General features: G+C 38.8%; 3 protein-coding genes across 6 annotated transcripts in view; 2 read left to right on the top strand and 1 right to left on the bottom strand.

The window, feature by feature from the left end:
- Window positions 1–4,411: 4,411 nt before the first annotated feature.
- lyve1b (lymphatic vessel endothelial hyaluronic receptor 1b) lies at window positions 4,412–9,801 on the top strand. Of its 2 annotated transcripts, none has more exons than XM_041997539.1 (6): window positions 4,412–4,534; window positions 6,539–6,704; window positions 6,861–7,000; window positions 7,797–8,189; window positions 8,831–8,909; window positions 9,227–9,801. In XM_041997539.1, exons 1-6 carry the CDS (start codon window positions 4,450–4,452, stop codon window positions 9,414–9,416), a joined length of 1,053 nt encoding a protein of 350 aa, XP_041853473.1. In that variant the 5' UTR covers window positions 4,412–4,449; the 3' UTR covers window positions 9,417–9,801. The 2 variants fall into 2 exon arrangements, with proteins under 2 accessions (XP_041853473.1, XP_041853472.1); XM_041997538.1 differs by having other exon boundaries at window positions 7,794–8,189.
- A 2,731-nt stretch (window positions 9,802–12,532) lies between these two features.
- On the top strand, window positions 12,533–16,319 carry c10h12orf29 (chromosome 10 C12orf29 homolog). The gene is made up of 7 exons (XM_041997805.1): window positions 12,533–12,753; window positions 13,027–13,144; window positions 13,248–13,343; window positions 13,436–13,552; window positions 13,748–13,945; window positions 14,526–14,695; window positions 14,809–16,319. The coding sequence occupies exons 1-7, from the start codon at window positions 12,664–12,666 to the stop codon at window positions 14,992–14,994; spliced, it is 975 nt and encodes a 324-aa protein (XP_041853739.1). The 5' UTR covers window positions 12,533–12,663; the 3' UTR covers window positions 14,995–16,319.
- Window positions 15,530–18,259, bottom strand: part of cep290 (centrosomal protein 290) — a 69,520-nt gene continuing 66,790 nt past the window's right edge. For all 3 annotated transcript variants that reach the window (XM_041997797.1, XM_041997799.1, XM_041997798.1), the window contains 3 exons: window positions 16,494–16,567; window positions 16,011–16,105; window positions 15,530–15,774 (listed from right to left, as the gene is read on the bottom strand). In XM_041997797.1, the coding sequence (XP_041853731.1) occupies window positions 15,530–15,774; window positions 16,011–16,105; window positions 16,494–16,567 (414 nt within the window). The remainder of the gene's footprint in view (window positions 15,775–16,010; window positions 16,106–16,493; window positions 16,568–18,259) is intronic.

Raw genomic sequence — 18,259 nt, 5'->3', positions numbered from 1 at the left:
CACATCTGTGAACCTAAGATGAAAAAGTGGGTGAATTCAACATGGGAAGAACAATAACTGCTGCTTGGGATTGTATGTTTTTCATGTTTAGGGATGCTGTAGGACCACATCGGTTATTTAAACTTGGCAAAGAAATATTTGAAAACAAAGATATTATGTTAGCATGCTAACTAGCTTATACTGATCTGTAAATAAAACACATTTTTTAAGCTTACAGCCTATTTTTAAACTTAGCTGGATTGTAGAAATGTTTAATGTATCTTATACACACAGACAAATTCAAACAAAATTTTATTTCTTTATCATACGCTCACATACCAAGCACATTAGGAAAAATGTGGACACCAAAATTTGAAAGGCACAAACATGAGAGGAAGATCTCTCTTTTACTGTAATCTGTATACCTCATGATAAAAACACGAGTGATTACAACAAGGGAGACCCATGAAAGGTTGCTGCTCAGTGGTTGTATATTTTTGCATATCAGTGATTTCAACTACTGGTCAATCACATTGAAGCACCAGGAGTCAGTGACTGAAACAAATAATTGCATAATAAGGCCACTGGAGGGCAGGATGACTGAGTTTGGTTTAGCCATAGAAAAAAAAAAAAAACAAACATTTGAAGCATCCTCACACACTCCCCCTCTCTTGGTCCTCACGACAAACCAAGATTACTTTTGCTTTTTCATTTCTAAGATTACCAGAATTTTCTGAACCCTTCTCTGATACTATTTTCTACACATTTATCCGTAACTATAACCACAAACTTTTTAAGCACTATAAAGTACTCTTGTGACAAAACTTCAAACATTTGTAATTTGATGACCCTGTCTCTTTTGGTTGCTGGGTTGGCTCTTTGACCTTGTCTTTGTGTTTTTTATTGCAGGTACCCAGTGGGCGTGGTTTGGTTAGTGTATTTTGAGAACATCTAAGCCAGTATACCCAGTGTAAAAGGACTCTCCATACATTTCGTGATGGGCTCATGAAACTAAACTGTTGCCTTTACTCCTCACGTTTTTTCCACACACCACCTCATCAACTATGCTGACTTTCATGTTAACATGTAAGAGTTACTGATTAACTGACTGACACATATTGGGTTGAATTTAATTGCAAATAAATGTATTTTTCTAGCTTTTACTTTTTGAATTGGCTCCTGTTCTTTGTAATGGTTTTGAGTTGGTCATCATGACAGTGACCACTGATAAACTTTTTGTACCGACAAGTATGTTTTCAAAGAAAAGTAAACATGACACCTACTCTGTCTTCATACCGCTGACACAAGGGACACAAGTCCCAATGAGGAAGACATTTAAGCAGGAAGTGCCTTAGTTTGTAAAAGCTTCAAGGCAAGAACTTTAGTATTCATCCATGAGTTAATGTAATAATTTAATTAATTAACTGGTCTATACTTTAAAATTTTTTAAACCAGACTTTGAAGACATTTACATCTTTTTAAAACCCCGACTGAGGAAAAAAGCTTGTAATTGGCTTTGAATTGGTGGCCTAAGAAAACTTTCAGTTCTAATCACTTCTCCTCCCCCAGTGGAGAAATTGTCGCACTGTTATCACCACATTATGCTTTTCTCTCAAGGTGGATGAAGTGAGACTTTCACTTCTCCCAAACCAGGCCAGTGTGACCAAATTACAGCTGCAGCCTGAAGCTGACAGTAAGTGCTATCATGCATCTGGTATACAGTGAGCCGTGAAAGTAGGACACAATAAACTCTCTCACTGCTTGTGAATTAAGACATCCATAGTGTCACCAAGTGGTGATAAAGCAGTTGTAAAAACAACAGTGAAGATTGCCTCTTGTGCTAACACACCTATGCTGGATCAAACCTATGTTCTTATGTTTTCTGACACCACCTTCCACAGATTAAAGAAGATTGGAGTCTTTAGACAAAAGGTAGCCTGTTTGAACCACTGCAATGAAAATATTGTTGAAAATGTTTAGCCCTAATTGAGCTTCTGTCAGAAAATATTAATCTGTAGTGCAGCTTTGTTGCCAAGAAGCTGTACAAATTGCATTTCTTATCCCACAAATCAATTTAGCTCTTCATAATTCAGTCCACAAAATATGATAGAGACCAGTGAAAGCTCATAAACCTGCACAGATAAAGGCACAGCATGGCAATTTGTGAGCATTAAAGGTAATGGAGGGAGGATTTTGTTTTCTTTTGGATGGAGCAAAGCAGGCCTTTCAGTCTTTGGGCCCAGATAAGATAACTGACTGCAGGCTGTATAACTTTATATTCAACAGAAAGGAATGTACTATTAATCTTTAATCGATATCAGTCCACAAGGTGAGCATTCATTATTATTTAAACAGGAGATTTTTCACAAAAGTAAAAATGGATAAGCATCCTCTCTAGTGGGATTTAAACATGTATGAATTTCTGTCATGAGTAGTTATACACTGGGATCCAAGCTGGCTCAGATATAAGGGTCATGAGTTTAACAGCTTTAGTCGAAACATGTCAGGTTTAATAGTTAATACAATTTAAGATTATTGACTAAATGTACAACCCCAATTACAAAGACGTTAGGATGACATGTAAAAACAGAATGAAATTATTTTAAAAGTTAGAACAGGGTGGTGTGTAACGAAGGCCACACATGGATGTATTGTTTTCACTCTTTGCTGATTTACTTACTTGAAGGATGTGTGTAGTGTGCAGTCCTGAGATACACTTGCAAAAATCTAAATATGACATCCTTTCCCACATTATCTTAAAACTAATCTAGTGCTAGCATAGAAGTAGATTAGCACTGCTATGTAGTTTCAGGTAAAAATGACTTCAAACTGATGTATTGACACTGGTGATCCATGTGTGTCTGGAAAGTTTTTTCTGACCTCTATTTCTGTGACATGTCAAGCCCCTAAGGTGGCATCTAGGGTGTTCAATCAGATTTCAGAAGGGGCCAGTGCCACTCTGGCCACCCCCTCTAGCTCCGCCACTGGTTTAAAGACAGATGAGCTGGTAAAAAAAAGTTCCTAATTTACCTGGTGGAGCACCTTCTAGTTCTCACCAATGGTCACAAAATTTTGTTGGTGACCACAAGTATGGTGTTGCCAATAGCAGGAGCTGAAACAAGTTTTATCATATGGTGACGGGTTTCAGCCTCATTGTGCCTTAAGACTTTAAACAAACCCTGGTCCGCTTCCACGGATAGTACAGTTTGTTTGAAGCACTGTGACCAAAGTAGTGAACTCTTGTTAGTGGTTGTTTCAAGAATATCACCCTCTAATGAACAGTTGTTGTAACTTAATGACATTGTCCAGGCAGTTTGGTCCGCTTCAATAAAGAGCAGTGTGAAAGCAAACCAAAGGAAGGTGCAAAATTTTGCATAATTCCCTGCCCAACAGAACTGAGCCCCCAGATTATACTGGTGTGAATGTGCCCTTAGAGATAGGTTAAGGAACACAGACACTGAGGGGGACTTTGTAGTAGAGCTGCTGCTCCCTTGCTTGAAAAGCGGCCAGAACGTACTTTGGACAGCTGAAGTCTCCTTGGAGTTTAATGAGAGGAGGCAACTACCTAAAATTTGCAGGACATATAATTTGTGCCATGTCTCTCAAGTGCTTTGGGACTGTCTTTGGATCTCCAAAAAGGAACTACAAAGGGGCCTGACCTTGGACAAGTTAAAGAAAATGGAGGATAGAAGGATATAACCTCTATAATTATAAATGAGTTTAACATAAATATAAGTATTAGAGCTTTATAAGATAGTATGCTGTAAATTCTGTTCATGTTTAGATAAATAATTCAGAAACTGAATGTGTGCAAAAGTTGGGGATTTAGGTTCTTGTCCTTTATAAATCAAAAGGACATCTAAAATGATCACAGAGAGGAGGAGAGCAAGTGATTATATTTGAAAGAAAAAAAGCAAATGGTGTAAAGGAACAATGTGGAGGAAGTTTCCTTTCCGACTGGCCTGATAGAGCAAACAGTGTTAGAGGAGATGCTGACAAAGCGGAAAAGTCTGCACAACAAAAGTACAATATTCTAAAATGCTGCTTCACCCAAATCTAACAGAGAAAATAGTTTAAAAGTTTTAAAACAATTAGCAAACATGTCTCATCACCTGAGTCATCCATTCATCTCTTGTTATTTTTTTATTTCTTTGGAACACTAAACACTTCCTACCACTCTGCTTTGATATTTCCAGGAAATCCTCTATTAATCTATTCTAACTCAGCCCAGTGTCATATTTATTATGTTTACCATGCATCTGTAATTGGATGACCATAACAATGCTTGATTCAAACGCATTGAGAGCTGCTGTGGATGTGTGAATTATCTACTTACAGGCCATCAAGCAGATTTGACCTTTGCTTTCCTGTTTCCTCCTCATCACATTCATTTTAGGGCTTCCACTCTGTGTTCAGTGTATTTGCTTCTTAACCGTCATCCGCTTCACTTATGTTTAAAAACAAAAAAACATGGTGCGACTTTTCCTTTTTCTGACATTTTTACTTTCAATGTTTTTTGCATTGTTTAATCCTTCTGAATCTGGCCTAATCAAAGGTAAGATTTCTGTCCGTTTATGGTGAAAATGATTGACTTTTATATTTGCATGATGGGAAACTGAATGTTTTTGAATATTATTTTGATGTGATAGTAAAATATCAGGCACATTTACATATATTTGGGGCCTAATGGTGTATGAAGTGTAGTGTCTGTTATATGGATAACATTTACCCAGACTAAGAACAGCCTAAGAGCAATTTTCTCTTATTTTATTTAAAGTTGCATATCTCTTTCAAATATGAGCATATGAAACTAGAATAAAGTACTCATCAATCCTGAATTATTGTTTGAGAAAGCATGTAGAGTTTAACCTCAGGTTTTATATCACTTCTATACCATGAAACAAAACAACATTAATGTGACAAAAGCTTTTATCATGATCACAGTCACCAAACACTGTCTTCACAGTTACAGAGCTTCATAAAAACTGATTATTGATGTTATTGCAAAATTAACTTAACAGTAAAAAAAAAAAAAAAAAAAAAAAAAAAAAAACGAAGAAAGTATACTTTCCTTTTATGCTGAGGTTTTGCGGCTCAGGACATAAAAAACTCCCACTTAGTCTTAGAATTAGGTCGAAACGTTCTCAGATGAACTACAGTACATAACGTATTACACAGTGCCTTTACTGAGTGAATGAAAACAACAGGAGATGCTGAAGTTGCATGTAAAAGATTAAATCCGCCATTACTGGTTCAAAATAAAGAATGCAGTAGCCAGGTGCTACTATTTATATTTGCTTCTATAATATAAAAACAGACATTTTGGCAGTTTACAGGTAATAGGACATTCAAATGTGTGCTAACAATACACGGAGGAAAGACATCAGTAATGATTTTAAAAAGCTATATTTCTGCTGATCAGTTTGGAAAGGTTATAAAGTCACCACTTGGATTCAACTAGGGAAATAGGAAGCAGCCTCTCATTAGATAATTACTGCACGGATGATTATCTTTCAGCTAGCAACCTGTTATTTAACCCCAACTGATGCAACAAGCAATCTCTCATTTCTTAAACAACCATATCGGAAGACATGTCCTGCTGTTGTGGAGACGATGTTTATCTGTTTCAAATGGATCAAATCAGTGGCGTTATGCAAAGAAAGCATCTAAGGAGATTACAAAAACTACTTAAATTAGGTTAAGAACTGTCCAACACATTTTTAAAAACTGGAAGGATAGTGGGAAATCATTATTTTCCAGGAAGAAATGTGGTGAAAATTAGTAATCACCTAAGTGGCTGGTGAAATGAAATCATAAAACAACAACAGTAGAACTCAGGGCTTTATTTGATAGTCAAAGTTAGAGCATTTCCACACGTGCAGTGTGAAGGGAACTCAAGGGATTGGGACTGAACAGCTGTGTAGCCATAAGAAAACCACTAATAACCACTAAGGATAATGAGAAAAAATGCTTCAGTTTGCTAGGAAGCATAAAGATTGGACTCTGGAGCAATAGAAGGTTGTGTGTTCTGTATAGACCAGATTTACCCGGTTCCAGAGTGATGGGAGCAGGTTATTCCATCAGTGGTTTCTTATCCTTGGTGGCATGGCCATACTCCAGAAGGGGCTCAAAGTAGAACCTCAGCTCCTCCACATCGAGAGGAACCAGATGAGGTGGCTCTGGCATGTGGTAGGAATTCCTCCTGGACGCCTCTCTGGTGAGGTGTTCCTGGCATGTCCCATGGGGAGGAGGCCCTGTGGAAGACCCAGGACAAGCTGGAGGGACTACCTTTTTTGGCTGGCCTGAGAATCCCTCAGTTTTTCCCAAATGAGCTTGACTAAGTGTCCGGGGAGAGGAAGTCTAAAGCCAGCAAGACAAGCTGATCACACACAGTAGTGTCCTGCAGCCTAAAGACTAAAGATAACAAAACATGTTAAATGCCTCACAACATGGAAAACTGGCAGCCTAAATAAATTCAAAAAGCAGCAACAAAACTACAGCAGATGCAGTCTCCTTTATCAATGCAACTTTGTAAACATGAAATTTTCCATCATTTCAGTCGTCCCTCTGAGTCACGAATCCGCCGGAGTCTTCCTGCTCATCGAAGGAGGACAGTACACCTTAAACTTCTCTGCTGCTAGAGCTGCCTGCCTGTCACTGAATGTCACCATGGCAACCAGAGCCCAGATGGAGGAAGCAGTACATCATGGACTGGAGACATGCAAGTACGCTGAAATAATTCAAGGATGGTAGCCAAAGATCTTTGTTCAGATTACACTATATTATATATGTTTACTGTGAGCATGTAGGTTTTTTTTTTTGTTTTTTGGTAAATTGGGCAGTCACTGATTTAATATATTTATTTCAATCGATGTTAACAGATTTGGTTGGATAGCTGAGAAGACTGGAGTCATCCCACGACTTTATTCTGATAAAAACTGTGGAAAAGGGAAAACTGGGGTGGTGACATGGTATGCATCAGAAGATACAAAGTTTGGTGTCTTCTGCTTCAATACTTCAGGTACAGTTCATTCACAGCACCGTACATCCTGATTCTTCACACAAGAGCTTGGTTCTGGTGCATGACGATAGTGATGGCCAGATGAGGCCTCGTGAAGCACTGAAGCTTTCCAGCAAATTAGTCCAGAAAACGGATCATTTTTCATGTGCACACGGAGCCACCTGCTGGCTAAAGTGTATAAAACAGGGGCAGCTTTGACATGATCCGTGACAGACTGCATTTTGTGTCAGTAAAGACTGTTCCATTGCCACTTAGACTCAATATCATAAGAGCATGAGGAGTAATCGTGCTCTGTATCACTGGTGGAAAACGGGATTAGTTTAATCAGGCAGAAGACGGTGAGAACAGTCTCATTTAAAACAGCACATTGGTCTACAGTTGATGGGATTTTATTTATTTTTATTAAGAAATAATATTTTTTCCAACTGTGTTAGAATTGAGTCAGTTTTTCTCTCTTTTTTTGTGAGGTAGGGACAACTTCCCCAGCCTTTAAAAACACTTTGTCAGAGATGAGGTTTGCTGCAAATCTGACCCTCTTAGACGGGTAGAGAAGCTTGGGATGTAATTAATGACATCATTACTCTGAAATGATACAAGTTCTGATACGCGCTGCGAGCAAATACTTCTGGGATTACTCGACACATGTTTCAGGGCCTTGGTGCAGTACGTCTGATCACTGCATGTTCTTTCTGTTGTTTTGAGCAGAGTGTGTGTGTGTGTGTGCTGACTCACTGCATTGTAACAATAAACCACTGTCATTTGATACTGACTAAATGTAATGTTGTATCCTCAGCAGCTGCATATCTGGATAAAAAGCAGAAAACAACCACGGTCAGCCTTCACTCCTCCACATCCTCCACCCCAGTGACAGCTCTGACTCCAACCTCAACACCTACTGCTCCTTTGATCAGATCAACAATCAAGTCTCCATCTTCAACAAAAATGCCAATAACATCCAAATCCCCTGAGCAGACATTGTCAACTTCAGCTTCTGCTCCCCTGGTTGGGACGTCGCTCTCGTCTAGGATTTCCTCCTTGGTTTTCCCTTCTCACCACACCACTGCTTCTCCTCATCACCTGATCACCTCAAAACCGTCTGTTATCAATATGGCCGTTACTACTTCTGCTCAGATGTTCAGCTCAGATCTTCTGCAGACCTCAGTAAGCTCTGCAAAGCCACCTCTCAAAGGTAATACAATTATTGTATTAATTTGGATCTAATTAACGTTTTTTTTTAAGCTTTTTTAAATGATATCTTAACATGATAACAGATATTAGAGGTGAGACATGTAAATATGTAAATAATTTTTACTATAGATGTCTGAATGCCTGATATGTAATAACATGGCTATTTAATCATTTTGCTAAAAAATTATGTGCAACATAATGAAAAGAATCACAGTGTTAAGCGTAATTAGAAGGAGGGAGAGAAGACAACGTTATCTTCAGGGATGCTTATAAACTCTTACTCTGAGCAAAGGTATTAAAGCTGTAACAAATTGTGTTTTTTTTATAGCCACAAGGGGGTAGTAAAACACCAAATCAAACTGAGGTGTGGCCCCAAACTTCAAAACCTAAGATTCATTTAGATTTAATTTAATTTAAATGATGAAAGTCCATTACTATGTAATGATTCAGTTTATAGTGAAAATCACAACAACTCAATACAGTGCATGAAAGAATAAAATAAAACCAATAACACTAAAATAATCTGCAAATTTACCACCCATTACAAAGTCTTTTAGACCAGTATGGATTTAAACTGATTCATTTCATCATATGTAGTCTGTTTACTTAATGCTTACTTCACCGTGTATTTTTCCCTCCCAGCCATAGCTACAGCACTCACCCTTCTTGGCATCGTTGTCCTGCTTCTGATGGCAGCAGGTGCTGCGTGGCGCTACCAGTTGTAAGTCTTTGCTACTTCAGTTTTCTGTTTTCAGATTATTTGGTTCTCTTACAACATTTCTGAATAATCTTTCACACATCAAATGCATCTCAAAATGAATCTAAAACAGAAGTTGCTCCTCAAGTTGGAAATGCTGGAAAGTAAAATGAAGTACCATTTTCTTTGCATGTATAAAATCGAGATTTTTTATTAACTTTAAAGCCAAAACCAATTTAGAAAGCTGATACTGTAAGTTTTAAAGCCACAGCTTTTTGTATAATTATCCTAATCCAGACTGTGAATTATAATGTGCATTTCTGCTTATTTTTTTGGAAAAGGAAAACTTCCTGTTGGTGTCAGACACAGCAGGACGACTTGGAGACAGAGATGTGGAAGCAAACTTACAGTGAGACAGGCCTACACGATGAACACGGACCAGAGGAAGACCATGATGAAGAAGACCTGGACATAAACTCCTCTTGCGATACCACGCCTTGTGTGAATCCACATATCAGCGCAAACAAGTAGTTGATGGTGGTGGTGTTTTACCATAAGCACAAAGTTATCATTATGTGGTTAAAGTTCCATTTATGATACAATAAATGCAGAATAAATAACAAAAAGATCTGTTTGTAAATAACATGTTGGATGGCATTTATAACATCCACAGAAGCGACACTGAAACTCCGCTAACACTTGCTAAATATTTACATATTTTAAACCTCCTGCTCTTAGATGGTTTGTATTCAAGACAGAAACCATTAAAAAGCCTCTTTATATTGGTTTTTTACTCCTAGCTGCTGATCAGACTGTCATGTCAGAGCTGATTAAAGCTTAAACGTGTATATTTATAGGTGGTGCTGTTTGATGGCTGAAGCAATGGATTGTTTATGGTTATTAATGAAACAGGGCAATGCTAGGCTAATTATAGCTTTGCTAGTTAATACTAGGGCTTTCACTTTTTCCAAAGACTGAATGGAAACATATGGAAGCATATTGCATTCACTTAAAAAAAAGAAGAAAGTTTTTTTTCTTAAAAACATAAGAGAAGCAGAATTATTAAGGTACTTTTTACATACATTTTGTTCCTGCTATGTTTTTCTGAATTATCAGGATAGTTTTTCTATTTAAAGAAAAAAATCATCTTTTTTTTCTTTTCTTTCTTGCGGAACAATTTTTTGTAAAACGAAACTAAATTATATTTTTTCAGCTGAAACATGGCCACCATGATGAGTTGGGGGGACTGCAGTACTGGAGGCTGCTGCTTTTGGACCAAAGTTTCAGAGCCTTCAGTTTTCACAATAGCTACATTGTAGAAGTACAGATGATCAAAAGTTAGAATAATAAAGACATCATGTTATGTACTATGAGAGAATGACAACCCTGTCCTGTACGTTTACCCTAAATCTAACCACTTTGGCATGCTTGCCTTCGGTACTGCAGAAACATGGCTAGTGGTCGTTAGCGTTTTTACATCAATATCACATTAATCTGAGCTGCAACTGGAGACCAGGAAAAAGATCAGTAGAAAAGAAAATGAAGCAGCAACTCCTACCAGCACACACACTCAGTTAAACTGCTTAGTGGCAGAAAAATTTTTACACATTAATCTCACCCACCACGTCCCTGAGATTTTACTTCAGGGACATTTGTGTGCTCATATGCCACCACTCAGGAGCATTTATATAACATTTCAGTGTTCAAGTGAATGTATGAAACATAGAAGATGGACGCTCTGTGACGTCACTCGTAGGATTCTGAAGAGCCAAAGTGAAGCTTGTTGGGTGGTTCTTACCGTCGCCATCTTGGCAGCGTCACGCCTACCGTCACTCCCAGAAAATACAAAAATGGGCAAAGTGGCGGAGCTGAGAGGGGGGCTGTGAGCGTGGGGGTGGATGACTGATGTCCATCAAACTCCAAGCTGCCGGTAGCTGAGAGCTAACTAGGCCAACTCGGATCTAATGTGAGCTAACCTGCTAATGAAGGTAGATGGGCTAAAGTTAAGGCGCACTGTTAGCCGGCTAAAAACCGCGTTTGTGCTTCGTTCTTGCTGCTGATATTGGATTCCTGTCAATTAAAAGGACATGCCCATAAACATGCCGAATTTCAGGATTAAATAACATCCAAAACAGATGAGTTAGAAAAAAATTCACTCTCCTCACTGTTGTCATGAAGGTAAACTTGACCTATTAATCCTAAAATGGATTTTTGTACCAGGCTTTAAACATGTTTGTTTCTGCTGTGAAGTTGGTCTTGTTAACATGGGAGTCTATGGGGATTTGCTGTGTTTTGGAGCCAGCCCCTAGCGGATGAGGGGTGAAATGCAATTTTTTGCACTTCCACATAGGCTTTACATTTTACCGCCGGAGGTTGCCGCTTGGTATGAAAGCAGCGTGTTTTGACTTAGCTGCCTCACATCAGTTACAAGCTAGCATGCAAGTCTGTATATGTGTTATAGAGTAAGACAGCTGCTTTATACACAGTTAGCTAAACATTATTTACAATGCAAAAGCCAGAAACTTAAATGTCTCAGACTATTTGGTACTATAACTGTCTTCATTGGCTCAAGAGTTTCCTCCCTCCCCCTTTTTTTTAAATAATATTAGCTCATTTTAATGAGGGGCCCCAGAGGTTCTGATCATATGTGTGTGTGCGACATTGTTATTATCTGTGGTAAATTATCAGGTCAAACTAAAACTGGATGCAAAGCTTCAGGTGGCACAATTCATTCAAATTCATGCATTTAACACTTAAAAGTACTTCTGAAAAAAGTTCTATTTTTTTCTAAAAAAAAAGTGAGCAGGCACGTCACGATCCACACAGTCACAACTCAGGTGTCGTCGGCTTTTCTCACACAATGATTTTTGGTCGTAAATATTGAACAAGTTTAGTATTTGCAATTGTTGGCCACCACCTGTTTCTGAGCCGATTGTTGGGACGAATTCACTCTTAACTCACCTCATAAGATTTTCCTATAAAATTATCAATTGATCTAAGACTTTAGATAATCAGGTGTTTGCCATCCTTGGTTGAGAAGGAGGAAAATTTGGAGAAAAACAATCTGCTAATCTTTATACATGCACCGAGCTTAACAGCAGATTCCTGTCAAAGTTGTTTTTGTGGTTCACTCAATTGATAATTTACCACAGATAATAACAATGTCAGACCCATTTCATAGTTCTCGTACATACACATATTAGGATCAAAACCCCTGCTTGTATAACTTGGCATTGTATTTAGGTTCCAAAAACAGGTAGCTTTTGCCAGGTTAGAATAAAATAGCATAGGTTATGCTGACCGAGCTCAGCCAAAATGTCCTTTAATAACCAAAACTTACAGATTTTTAAGGGAATATCATGTTTCTAGTTACCTAGTATGGGCATTTCTAAACAGTCGTTTTGAATCTCTAAATGAGCTTAACAAATGGGGCAATGTGGCATCGCAGATTACTTCCATGAGTCTGTAACACTTTTGCAGGACTATTATTATTTTATTTTTTTTTATCACAATCCATAATTAGTGGGACTCTTTGAAAATAAATAAATCCAATTTATTTCACAGGTTAATTTTTATTATAGACATCTATGGTTCTCCCTCCACCCGCAGGGTGGCGCTACTGAGTCTCACTAAGTGTCAATAATTACTCCAAAGAAGACTCGCATCATAAAAACTGTACATCCATGCTAACACATTGCCCGCTGTTTAAAATTTTCTCCTCGGTGTTAATTTTATGTGTTATCAGAGTAAACAAGACAGCAGCTGTTAAAGACTGAAAATGCGCCGCCTGGGCTCCGTTCAGCAGAAGATACCGTGTGTTTTTCTAACCGACGTGAGGGAAGAACAGTCCAGAAAACGGGACTGTCAGGTGGGTGTAGCTGCAAACACAGCTTTACTCTGCTGCCACCAGCATAGAAACCACCGACACGATGTTTACTAAATAAACAACTCTTCCAGTGAACTTAATCTGAATAAGGGTGACGGTTTTAAAATGCTTGCTTATGATTTAGGCGTATTTTCTTCTTGTTAGTAGCGTTAACTTGATGTATATGTGAGGCCATCCTAAGAGGTGTGTGCACCAGTGGTGCATCAGCTATAATGTCTCAGTGATTTGGCTAATATAATATCTGCTTACATTCAGCAATTTCAAGTGATTGCCACAGAAAATGTGAATCCTCTCGCTCTGGAAGCCAACATATATTGTTCACTTGCCACAGAAAAACTGGATGGTACCTGCTGCTATGTTTCACCATATGGAGGTGAGTGAATGTAAAACCAGCTAGCTGCTAATTCTCAGAGTTAGTTTGGATTATGATGGCCAGTTTCTGCTTAATAAGTTTTAAAACGATCTGTTTACTTCAGGTCAACCTTACCTCTGGGCTAGACTTGATAGGAAACCTAACAAACAGACAGAGAAGAGGTTCAAGAAGCATCAGTATTCTCACAAGAGCTGTAAAGGTATCTCAGCTTTAGTTTGGCTTTAACTTCTTCACAATAGCAGGGGGAATATTTGTAAGCACGCTGTACCTGTTGATTTATTTCTGTTTTAGGTTTCACATGGAACCCGGAGGAAGATTTTAAAACGGTGCCTGAGGCGTGGATCCCCGCTCACAAAGTCAAACATCACAACGACCATCCGATGCCAGATGAGCATGGACATATTCCAGGTTCTCTAAAAGTTCTGTCCTATTTGTGCAATAACAAGGCTTTTGTAATTACATGTGATAAAATTACATTATAGTGGAAGATCTGATTCAGTGCACATAAAAGCTTTTGGGTTACAAGTCAAGCAGGCATCATTTCTCACATGGAAACCATCAAGCATGGTGGGATTGCTGATTATGTCCTTGTAAACCCTCTAGGCTGGATTCCAGTGGAGAAGAGCAACAAGCAGTACTGTTGGCACTCCTCTGTTGTGGATTACAAAGCTGGAGCGGCTCTTGTTCTCAGGCCCTGCTCTGATGATGAAGACATGTTAGAAATCACAGCGGTACCGTTGGCTGACCTCCAGGAACAAACGCTGGAACTCATCGGAACCAACATCAATGGAAACCCTTATGGCAAGATGATCTCTGGTTTATTTTTGCAGAGGGAGAAAACAACCTGCTGCTCTGACACAAACCTGCCATAACTATTTATTTTAAAATGGAGTCTTTGTTTTCTGGGTGGGCAGAACATAAAAATGCTTCGGATGAGTCAAAGATCCACTTTGACAGTCGAAGGATGTCCAGTATTAAATATTTAACTGCTAAAAAATGCAGACGATGCGGCTTTTTTCAGAAATGCTAGAGAAATATGTGTTTTATCATTACGCTCTTAGGATACATTCATATCGACCCTTCTGAACTGAATCTTAGTTCATTTGCTTGGAAAGTCCAGTTTCCTCCCCTAATGAATCAGCCACAGTGCATGTTCAAAACAACCAGTGTGTTGATATCCAGTTGCTGGTGTGTGACATGGTGCTATATAAAAAAGTTGTGAAGTTTGGTTGCTCGGTCTTGGGATGCTGCAGAGTAAAAATGGCTCTGAGAATGTACATAATGAATGTCGAGTACCAAAACAAGCCAGAAGCAAAGAGATTTAAGGCAGGAAAGTTATCTAGCGTTACTTTGAACTGAAGTTGTGATATTGTTCCAACAGGACTGGGGAATAAGAAGCAGCCTGTTCACTGCCTGGTGCCACATGGGAGCATTCCCATCAGAAACCCTCCACCTGTGGACTTCCAGCAGCTCTGTTCCTGGTTCCAAGAGAATCCAGAGGGCCGAGTTGAGGGCATCGTGTGGCACTGCAATGACGGGACTCTTGTTAAAGTAAGTAGACTAGATGCCGTCAAGCCTGACAGTGTGGGTTTGAGAGAATTTACAGAAAGGTGTGGTTACAGAGAACTCACTAAAAGACGAGCGTGCACCTGTTGTGTTTGCAGGTTCATCGTCATCACCTGGGACTGAGGTGGCCGGATGGGTACACCCACCTTGCTGACAGGCCTGTAGTCATTCGTGTTGATGGGATGGTCGATGTTTACGACAACAGGCAGGGCCTGTTTGCATCCCTCTTCACTTTAAATGGACACAGCTTCAGCCGGCTCCAGGACGTGCAGTTTGAGCCGTAAAAACAAGCGTCGATGACTCGGCTCCTTGTCTTTACAGCTGCCAGATAACTTCTCATCCTTTAAAACTTTTAACATCTGAAAGTCTTAATAAGAGTCAAGATTGTTGCACCAAAGCGTAAAAGTGAGGTGCATAAAAGCCTGACGACAGTTTTCAGAAATGTGTACAGCTTACATGTGAAGGATACAAATGATATACTGTAAATAGTGTACATTCAGCTCTCGGTGTGTGAAGAGAATAAATTAAGTTTTCAATAATTTAAATCATTAAAATGACAAGTTTTTTTTATTGGCAAAATAGAAAGCTTATAAATATGCTACATAATAAAATTACATTACAAATCTAAAGCTTAATATTAACATAGTAATAAAAACAATCTGGGGGGAAAAAGGACACCACTGCTAAAAGGTTAACTTTTGCACTTTTTTCAAATAGTAAAAATCTAAGTAACATTACAAACCACATTGGTGTGCCTCTGAAAGTTTCAACAGTAGTTTAGACTGTTGTCGGTCCAGTAAAAGACACAGTAACTCTGAGTTAACTGACGGACACGCTGGGCATTTCAGCCTTTACACCAAAGCGATCACACACCTTCTTCAGCTGCTCCTCCAGCAGGATGTTCTTCTTCACCTCTAAATCGTAGTTGTACTTCAAGTCCTCAAGTTCTTCAAAAAATGTCGGGTCAAAGTTCTCCAGCTCCTTCTTCAGCTTTCTGACCTCCACCTGAAGTTTGCTTTTCTCCCTTTCTGCAGCCTGCAGGAGGTTTGCAAGTTTCCCGTGATCTGAGAGTCATCAGAGATATTCAGTAGTTTGTAAATTAAACATAAAAATAAAGTCATATTGAGCAGTTTCATTCAAATGAAACTCTGTTAATGGACCACATAATGCACACAGAGACCAAAACGATTGTGTGTGTATAGCTTAAAACCCTTTTAATGTGAATATGACTTAAAAAAAAAACACCTAAATCTGCCACAGCTTCTTGTCTGAGAAACACCAGTGTGCAGTGAAGTCTCACCCAGTTTCGAGGATGCTTCGCCGTATCGCTCGGCGTACTCGTTGAGCTTCTGCGTCAGTTCAGCGTTCTGCTTCTCCAGCTCTGTGTTCGCCGTCCTGCATTCACACAACAGTCATATCGGTGGCATCGTCCACGCCAAGCAAGTCCGATCAGACTGGAAACTAATTCTAGTTTTGGATCTGTCAGACTCTGAATGTGTGACGCTCTATTCTACTGTGAAAGTCGGTGTGGTTTACAAATAAACTGTGAAACAACAATTTCTTCTCCAGCCGCTGCAGTGTGTCATTACAACTCAAAAATCACTGTACCTAAAAAAAAAAAAAACCCCACAAACTGAGTTTAAATGTGTTGTAATACTTATGTGGCTGTGTCAAAGACAGATTTCTGTCACCGACTAAGGACAGACTAAGTTTATCTATTCTAATCCATTTCATACATCATATTTCCACCGTGTATGAACAAGCATGATTTGCATGAGCATACCTGACTGCCTGGAGCTCCTTGGGACGTCCGGCATTCGTCTTTGCAGATTCGGGAAACTTTTTTAACATGTCAACCTAAGAAATGGCAAGTTCATACGTTCCAAACATAAGAATGTTAATACACAAAAACAATGGCAGAGTTCAAATTTCTTTTCTAATGTTAATTATTAAAATTAAGGACTTAAATCCATTCAATATTAAATGCATATCTATTTATGAATGTAGAATAGTCAATGAAAAAATAGACTTTGGAAAAATGCTTTGAGTAGTCGGTTGTGGAAAGATTTACGTGATTTTCTAAAGCAAAATTTATAATACCACAGTGTAGAGTACTGAAAGTGGTCAAAATATATTTAAAAAAACCTAAGATTATACACATTAAGTACAACCCCAGTTTCCAAAAAGTTGGGGCGCTGTGTGAATTGGAAATAAAAAAACAATGAAATGATTTTTAAAAGTGTAGTTTTTTTTTTTGCCATTTCATGGAAAATTATGACCTCATTTTGAATTTGATGGCAGCAACATATCTGTAAAAAGTAGCTCCAGGGGGATGTTTAGCATGAGGTAGCATCTCTTCTTGTAACACCTGTCTGTAAACGTCTGGGAAGTGAGGACACCAGTAACCAGGAATGTTGTCCCATTCTGTTCTGATGGAGGTTTCTAGCTGCTCAACAGTCTACTGGTCAAAGGTCTGGACTGCAGACAGGCCAGTTCAGCTCCCGGACTCTTCTCCTGTGAAGCCATGCTGTTGTGATGGATGCAGTATGTGGTTTAGTACCATCTTGCTGAAATCTGAAAGGCCTTCTGTGGAAAGATGTCTGGATGGGAGCAGAAGTTGCTCTGAAACATCAGCGTAGTTTTCAACGTTGATGGAGCCTTTACAGATGTGTAAACTGCCCGTGCTGTAGGATCTAATTCATCTCCATACCATCAGAAAAAAACTGTAACAAGCTGGATGCTTCCTCTCCTCGGCATCCATGGGTACCAAAAAGAATTTCACATTTTGATTCAGCAGACCAGAAAACAGTTTTCCATTTTGCATCAGAATATTTTAAAAGATCTCAGCATTTCTGGATCCTGTTCACATGTGGCTTGTATTTGAATGATAACAGCTTGAACCTGTATTTGTGGATTTCACTATGAATCGTGTTCAGAGATGGGGATTTCTGGAAATGTTCCTGAGCCCAGTCATTTCCAGTAGAAAATCAAGCCTGTTCTTAATGCAGTGCTGCCTGAGGGCCAGGAAATCACCAGCATCTAGTTTTGACCTTCAGCCTTGTCCCATTCACACAGAGATTCCTCCTAATTCTCTAAATCTTTTGATAGTATTATACACTGTTCAAGGTGAAATCTTTAAATTCTTCACAACTTTACATTAAGAGACATTTTTTTTCTGAAATTGTTCCACAATATTAAGATATAGTTAATGTTACGAGTGAACCTTTGGTCATATTTACATCTGAATGACTTCTCTGAAATGCTCCTTTTCCCCAGTCATGTTACAAACCTGTTGCCAGTTAACATATTCAGCTATCAAATGCTCCTCCAGTTGTTTTTGATTCATGACGATTATTTTTCCTGCCTTTTATTGCCACTGTTCCTTCTTTTTAAAGATGTGTTGCTGCCATAAAATTGTTGAGTCAAACTTCATTTGAGGGGAACAAAAAAGCTGATTCATTTTGGTAGATAAAGCCTTTTTATGTCGTCATGTGTGCCACAGCTGTGAGCAACAGGTGACAATCAGTCAGGATGAGCAGCCATGAGAGA

This window comes from Melanotaenia boesemani, chromosome 10, assembly GCF_017639745.1.
Source record: "Melanotaenia boesemani isolate fMelBoe1 chromosome 10, fMelBoe1.pri, whole genome shotgun sequence".
In the NCBI taxonomy this organism is placed as follows: Eukaryota; Metazoa; Chordata; class Actinopteri; order Atheriniformes; family Melanotaeniidae; genus Melanotaenia; species Melanotaenia boesemani.
Note: the sequence above shows the minus strand (reverse complement) of the source record. Positions and strands in the feature narration are given on the sequence as shown.

Bases quoted from the DNA above. Each gene is read 5' to 3' on its own strand.
- lyve1b (XM_041997538.1), top strand. From the start codon at position 4,450: ATGGTGCGACTTTTCCTTTTTCTGACATTTTTACTTTCAATGTTTTTT. The intron at 4,535-6,538 runs GTAAGATTTCTG...CCATCATTTCAG, and splicing joins TGAATCTGGCCTAATCAAAG to TCGTCCCTCTGAGTCACGAA. The intron at 8,190-8,830 runs GTAATACAATTA...TTTCCCTCCCAG, and splicing joins TGCAAAGCCACCTCTCAAAG to CCATAGCTACAGCACTCACC.
- c10h12orf29 (XM_041997805.1), top strand. From the start codon at position 12,664: ATGCGCCGCCTGGGCTCCGTTCAGCAGAAGATACCGTGTGTTTTTCTA. The intron at 13,553-13,747 runs GTTCTCTAAAAG...TAAACCCTCTAG, and splicing joins TGAGCATGGACATATTCCAG to GCTGGATTCCAGTGGAGAAG. The intron at 14,696-14,808 runs GTAAGTAGACTA...TTGTGTTTGCAG, and splicing joins ATGACGGGACTCTTGTTAAA to GTTCATCGTCATCACCTGGG.